Below are 7,301 nucleotides of genomic sequence, written 5' to 3'. Positions count from 1 at the left end.
CACTCGGCCTGACCGGTCCGGCCCACCACGGGTTGGTGGATAAACGTACAATTTTTTTTAAATAAAAAAAATTTACAAAATTTCTATAATTCAAATCTAAACAAATTTCACTCCCGGTGTTTAATTAATTTTGAAAATAAGGAATTTAAATAATTTTTCACGCAAAAAATAATAAATATTTTTTTATAAGACTAAACTTAAATTTTAATAAAATAAAATTAGGTAGGTGGATTGGTGGGCCAACCCGGCTCACCACGGGTTCAACCCGCATGAGCCGGGTTTAAATGAGCCAGGTTGAAATCTGACCCGCATAAAAAAAATACAATTTTTTCAAACCCAACCCGGCTCGAACCCGTGGTGGGTTGGCCTACAAGTTGTTACCTATTTTGATAGCTCTAGCCGCGAGAGGAAAACTGGATGGGTTTCGAAATGCAGGAGCGTCACAATACGAATCTTGCTCGTGGTTGTTTGTCTGTGATTTTCTTTCTACTTGCAGGTTCGAAGAGCAGCTTCACGATGGCTGGAGAAGATGAAAATTGTTGGAGAATGGCGCTTTTGCGGCAGAGATTATGCTCCATTTGGCTTTTTCGTTCTCCGTATTTCCCTTTGCAGGTTGAAGACTTGATAGAAAGGATGAGCTCGCACATGGCTCATTGTCTCGTTGCGGCGATCATGGTTGTCGCGACAAAATGTTATGGCGATTCATGGTAGAGGAAGGGGAACATGGTGGTGTTTATGGGTGATTGCTGGACAGAGAAGATGAAAAGTGGTGGTGATAGCGCGACCATCTGGTTAGGGTTTCGAAATGTTTGATGACAGATGTGTGAAGATGGTGACTGACCGTGAACATGGCGACGGCGGTTAGGGTTAGATAGTGACTAAGATTTTTGGATAGGAAAAAATTAAAATGTCTAAAGATAGAAAATGATAATGACATGTCAAGGATTATGTGTTACTGATTGCATGACTGAACATTTAACCGATTTAAACAGTGTTTAAAGAAAAACTTAATTAAAAACAAATTACCAAAAATTACGAATTTTAAGACTAAATTCAACATTTTAAAAAAATTAGAATGAATGGGGACCATGATATTAAGCCAACCGTTAATGAGGTTGGTTTAGCACCGAGTAAGATTTTGAATCCACAGCTAGGATCATTGGAAAGTGGAACTCCATTTTCGCTTTGAAGTTCGAACCTTGTGGCTACGCAGGCTTCGTCTTAGGCTCTGCTATGTACTCGCATTCGCCGAACTACCGTTCAAAATGCAGAGCTCCTGCACTTGTCATCATCTTCCTCATGTGTTCCCTCTCCTTCACTAACGTCAATTCCCAGGTTCCCTTTCTCTTTTTCATTTTCCTTTCAAACGAAGAGATCCGTGCGAATTCACTCTGAATTGAACTGAATTTGGCAGGTTTCAGAAGCATGTTCGGCCGCTACGGATTGTGGGGCAGGTCTCTTCTGTGGCAATTGCCCCGCTTTGGGCTTGAAGCAACCCATCTGCACCAGAGGCCAACCCACCCTTCCAACACCCATCGTAAGCTTCTTCCTTTTCCCTTCGAGCTTCTCCAACCCCAATTTTTGTGACTTTCCCCTCTGGGTCACTGCAGGTCAATGGGTTGCCCTTCAACAAGTACACTTGGATTGTGACCCACAATTCCTTCAGCATCGTCGATGCACCGCCTCTTCCCGGTGTTCAGAGGATGACCTTTTACAATCAAGAAGACTCTGTCACTAACCAGTTGAGGGTATGTCAAGTGGAGAGTTTGCTTGCTTTTCTTAATTTTTTGTTTGGTTTCGGTAGTTTAATTGCTTTGTTATGTTTCTTATACGCTTGTTTTGTTGATGGTTTAGAATGGAGTGAGGGGACTTATGTTGGATATGTACGACTTCCAGAACGATATCTGGCTCTGTCATTCATTTCGTGGGCAATGCTACAACTTCACTGCATTTGTAATTTATTCCTCTTTTTTACTTATTTACTGATTCTACTTTAAGGTTTTAATTGCGGTCATGGTTGTGTCACGATTCTTGATGATGGGACATGCCTTAATATACCTATTAAAATGTTCTCAGCAACCGGCTGTTAATACTTTGAAAGAAGTGGAGGCGTTCTTGACAGAAAATCCAACTGAGATCGTTACCATCATAATTGAAGACTATGTGCACACTCCAAAGGGGTTGACTAATCTGTTCACAAGTGCTGGACTGGACAAATATTGGTTTCCAGTCTCCAAGATGCCGAAAAAGGGTAACGATTGGCCCACTGTGACGGAGATGGTTCAAGCAAATCACAGACTTGTTGTTTTCACTTCAGATGCTTCAAAGGAAGCAGATGAAGGAGTAGCTTATCAGTGGAGGCATATGGTCGAAAATGAGCGTAAGCACTATATCATTTAATTATCTAAACATGTGTGCATCTTCTTTGTACATGATTTGTTTCGACTAACTCGTAATTCGCTTGCCATCAGCTGGCGATCCTGGAGTGGAACAGGGTTCTTGTCCACACAGAAAAGAATCAAAGGCATTAAATTCTAGAAGTCAATCACTTTTCCTGATGAATTACTTTCCAACCTATCCAGTTGAAGCTGACTCATGCAAAGAGCATTCAGCTCCACTTGCTGAGATGGTCAATACTTGTTACAAAGCTGCGGGGAATTTGCTGCCCAACTTTGTAGCGGTTAATTTTTACATGGTATTCCTTACTCTGTTCTGGGCTGTTAATTGGAACTTAATTATTAATCTGTATACATCATATATCTTGCAATTCCGCTTTAGCTTTCTGACTGAAACTTCATGCAGAGGAGTGATGGAGGTGGTGTTTTTGATATTGTGGATAAAATGAATGGCCATTCATTGTGTGGATGTAGTACAATCACAGCCTGCCAGGTTTGTCTGCTTTTCTTGTCCCTACATGTACTTTATTTTATGTCATTTGTTCCTGAATCTTCTGTATTCTGATATTCTTTATTTCTGTAAATGTTTGTTGTAATTATGAAATTTTGCATAGAGCGATGAAAAGAGAATGAATCACTAATTCATATTTATTAAGATGTATTGCACTGTATTGATGTTTGGTATATTCACAAAACTTAAACCACTAACTCCTATTTATACTAATCCTAATCCTAATTAATTAGGAAAACAAGTTAAGATAAGGAATTAGGATTACCAATCCTAAAAGATAATGTGGAAATAGGGAAACTGTTCCTGGAGAAACAATCTTCGATATGATAACTTGTTTTCATATATTTTGGGAGTGTTCATTCCCCCACTAGTGATTAGAAAGCTAATTGAGTATAATTTTACATCTATCTCCCTCTAGAAAACCTCTGGAATTTCATCTAAGTTACAAATTTCAATTCATTTATTTTAAAATATTGACCACATGAACAGTAGACGAGACTTTCAGATGATACTCTTTGAAGCCTGAATATGTATCTGATGGACGTCACGTTGATTTAATTTTTCCTACCGAATATAGAATTAGACCAATGGTCAGTTAGTGACCATATTTAAAATTTCTCAACATCTTTTCAAATATAACCATGCTTTTTGTATAATATCTTGAAAACGACAATAATTCTAGAAAAGTTGATCTTGACTTGGATGATGAAAAGAATGGTTTAGTCCCTTGTGTTGGAGGTTTTATGGTAGAAAAAAGGTTGAATTTCATTATATCTCAAAAAATTTTAAAGTTATTGGACTATTTAACAATGAGAAAACTTGGTAATTTTCCATGTTCACTCTGTCCAAATATGCTTAATCTAATTCAAATATTTGTTGCAAACTAATTATTGATTTGTAAAGATCAATATAAATTTAAAATAAACAGATCTACACTAGTAATAGCATCCCCATTTCCTTTCCCCGTGACTTACTCTTCTCCAATATCTTCCCAACCATTTGTTCTTAACTGTATGCTTCTGCATTATGTCAATTTATGTGAAATCTTGTAACAATATGTACGCCAGAGTAGATTAAGACATAGTCATCATGTGTACTCAGCTCTTGGAAGTTTAGTTGTGTACTTGTGTTGTATTTAAATGAAATTGATGAATACATGGCTTGGATGAATTTCTGTCTTGGCACTGCCTCTACCTGTACAGTTTGATGAAAAAGCAATTTCTGATAATGACAATGACTTTCTTACTTCAATTTGGCAGGCAGGTGCACCCTTTGGGTCTTGCAAGAATATCTCTGTTCCTAGTACAAGTCCAGCGACTAATACTGCTGGAAGCTTTACCGGATCTGTTCAATTCTCTAAATCAGCTGCATCTGTCCATCGTCCAAATCGTTTATTTCTTGTCACCTTTTACTTTCTACAAAGTCTTGTTGCAGCTGTGATGACTAAGCACTGTTGTATGATATATTTAAGCTAGTCTTTCAAGAGGATCTCTAGTATCTTGGCATGTACACGGCAGTATTATCATGAGCTATGAAGTGTCATGGAACTATTGCTAGGTTAGAAAAAATAGATATAGACAAATTTCTTGCTGAGGCTACGTTCAAGGATCAGTGAAAACGTTTGAGTTGATAGTCATGAGAGACCAAGAATATTTCTGGAGCTATAAGTAGTTCAGGTATGTTATTTCTTGGATGTACAAATCCAATTCTACATATTGCGACTCTAGATGCATACAGTATCTCTTTTTTTTTCTCTCATTGCACATATCTGTTTTCAAATCTGCAATAGTTATAGTAGGCAAAATTACTTTCCAGATACTGATGTTAATAAGGTATTGGATGCGTGATTAGATGCTTAGTTTTATGAAATTTAATTCATTTGAGTGTTAAAGATGCTACAAATTGTTGAAGTTAAAGAGCATCTAAAATAAGCACTGCCACCAATCTTCACATTCAAGTTTGTTTGGACAATCATTCTTTACTGTTTTTTATTCTGGCTGCTATATAAGTTGATAGCTTTTTCTCTGATTGAGTTTGTGTGCTTCATAAGCTTAAAATGCGAGAGCGACTAGTTTATGTGCCCAAAGGTTTGGGGAATTTTTTTTCTTACTGATTTGGAAGCTTAGTGGAAGAATTGCTTTATGGCATATATGAAGTATGTATTGATCCATTACAATCATTGTCGTTGTGGCTTACTAGAGTTGATTTTAAACCCTAGCCTGCTAAGTCTTTTAATGGGTAGTGGAAGAACTGATTGACAATCAGTGAATGTATGTTTTCATGATTATGCACAAGGTGACGTGACCATTGTTATGCATGAAATTGTGCAATTACGCCGCTTTCCCCTTTTATCCTGCTCGCGTATATTGGTTGAGTGAACACGTATAGTAAATGCATTTGGTCAAGATGGAAAATGTTACTTTGAAAAACAACATTCAAGAATTTACTGTCTTATTGACAAAATATATCTTCAGATTGTTCATGTCAACAACATATTTTATAGCCGTGTCCTTTCTGGGATAAAGTTCCTATCCCTGGATCCCCAAATGGTTTGTTCTAGTTTTACAGAACTTTTCCTCCTTTTCTGAATGATACCTTTGCATTTTTGTTTGTTGCTACATGGTAATGATGACCCTTAAATATTATATTTTATTGTTTTTTACATGGTCTGTTAGCAGCTTCGTAGAAGTTTAGTCCTCCTAAACTTCCATTAAAGTCATGATAACACCAGACATGTGTGGCTATTTTTCCTGAATTAAATTTTTTAAGGCAAACTGTCGTTTGAGTAAGAAAATTTGCTCTAGCAAGATGTTGTCACTCTCATTGCTAGAAACTTGGATCAAATAATTGCATCTCTTTATATAAAGAGTTCTTTTAGGAATCTATTTTCCCTGAAGATTTTCCTTTTGATGAATTGTTTAGTGCCAGTAATTTTTATATGTAAATATATATGATATAATTTTTTTTCTTCGGTAGTGCCTTGTTATTATGATAATAACGGTATGTTTAAATAAACCTTTTCCTAAATATACCAGAAAATAACAGGAAAAATGAAATATAAATTTTTTTATGAATAAACTATGTGGTAGAAATTTTTTTTAATATCAGTTTTAAAAAAAGATGATTTCTTACTTATTTAATATAAGTTAGTTTTAGCTTATGAGATTTTTTCTTTTCTTATTTTTATTGTTGTATAGATACATGTGGAGAAGTTTATTGAAATACTTTTGAGTTTATTTTTTCACTATCTTACCATTGAAATATTCAGTTTGGGTTTCTTGATACCGTTCTGAAGGAAGTTGAACATATATTGTATTGTAGAACATATAATTTATACTAAATCCTTTTAAATGTTGAAAGAAAAGAAATTGAAGATCTTTTCATGATTAAACCTTTGTGAACTATTTTGCTCAAAAGTCCTTGGAAGTGTCGTTGAAGATTGCATGATAGTTACATAACTCTGTTTCAGTCATATTTTTTACCATATGTGGAAAATCCCACTTCTTAGCTATGGATAGTGATGATGATATGTGTAGGCGTCGTTTTCCTGAATACCTGTGATGGTGATTGTGATGTTGATATTTAAAACAGTTGGTGCTGTGTCTTTCACTAAGTAAACTTTTTGTGACTCTGTAGTTTTAAACAAATTTAATGCTACTGTAGTTTTTATTTTATTTGTTTATTTATCTCTGATGGTTCCTTTGCTTTCATCAATTGTTATTCTTCAAATGCTTTATATGTTGCTGAGATAGTTATGATTAACATTGTTAGAATTGCGTTAAATTTTGATAATCTATTAAAACCGAATTTTCTTCTGATATAAATTTCAGGCTTTGTATTAAAAAATTATTAGTGAACAACAAATCAGAATAGAACGGGTGGAAGCTCCCGATCCTTGTTAAGGTTTGTATTTATAAATGTATCCAATTATTCATATGTCCTGTATTTCCTTCCCACTACACGGTCTTCACTCTTGCATTGATGTTGTTATAGATATTTTTCCAAATTACTATGTCTATAATAGAAATGGAACACGGACAATTTAGTTTGACAGAGGAATTTGCATGTGATATGCATTGTTTTTAACGACGAGTTTTTTTTGTTGTTGCTCTTATCCCTTATTTACTGTATTCAATGAAAAAATGCCTACTCCTATTCAAAAAGGAAAATGTTTTTTGACAAAAAAAATTTTGACAATTTTTTCATAACATGACATATGATTAATTTGTTTTAAATATTTTTTAAAAATAAATTCAAACAGACTAATAAAGTAGTGATATATTACATAATTTATTATCAAAAGTTAATTATTATAAAAAGTTGTTAACATATTAAAAGTTGAAAAATTTATTTTAAAAAAGTTAGTTGTTATAAAAAGTTGTCAAGTTGAAAAA

The 7,301-nt window shown here is 34.8% G+C and overlaps 1 protein-coding gene across 2 annotated transcripts; it reads left to right on the top strand.

Moving 5' to 3' along the window:
- The first annotated feature begins 1,107 nt into the window (after positions 1 to 1,107).
- Positions 1,108 to 6,993, top strand: LOC108332463 (PI-PLC X domain-containing protein At5g67130). 2 transcript variants are annotated; one of them, XR_008246492.1, is made up of 9 exons: positions 1,108 to 1,335; positions 1,415 to 1,537; positions 1,611 to 1,748; positions 1,855 to 1,953; positions 2,077 to 2,380; positions 2,472 to 2,695; positions 2,803 to 2,889; positions 4,167 to 4,583; positions 6,738 to 6,993. XR_008246492.1 is itself a non-coding variant. In XM_052871701.1 (8 exons), exons 1-8 carry the CDS (start codon positions 1,234 to 1,236, stop codon positions 4,380 to 4,382), a joined length of 1,293 nt encoding a protein of 430 aa, XP_052727661.1. In that variant the 5' UTR covers positions 1,108 to 1,233; the 3' UTR covers positions 4,383 to 4,600. The 2 variants fall into 2 exon arrangements, 1 of the variants encoding a protein (XP_052727661.1); XM_052871701.1 differs by lacking the exon at positions 6,738 to 6,993 and having other exon boundaries at positions 4,167 to 4,600.
- The last annotated feature ends 308 nt before the right edge of the window (positions 6,994 to 7,301 follow it).

This window comes from Vigna angularis, chromosome 1 (assembly GCF_016808095.1).
Source record: "Vigna angularis cultivar LongXiaoDou No.4 chromosome 1, ASM1680809v1, whole genome shotgun sequence".
Lineage (NCBI taxonomy): Eukaryota > Viridiplantae > Streptophyta > Magnoliopsida > Fabales > Fabaceae > Vigna > Vigna angularis.
The sequence above is the reverse complement of the archived record's forward strand: the minus strand, read 5'-3'. Positions and strand labels throughout refer to the sequence as shown.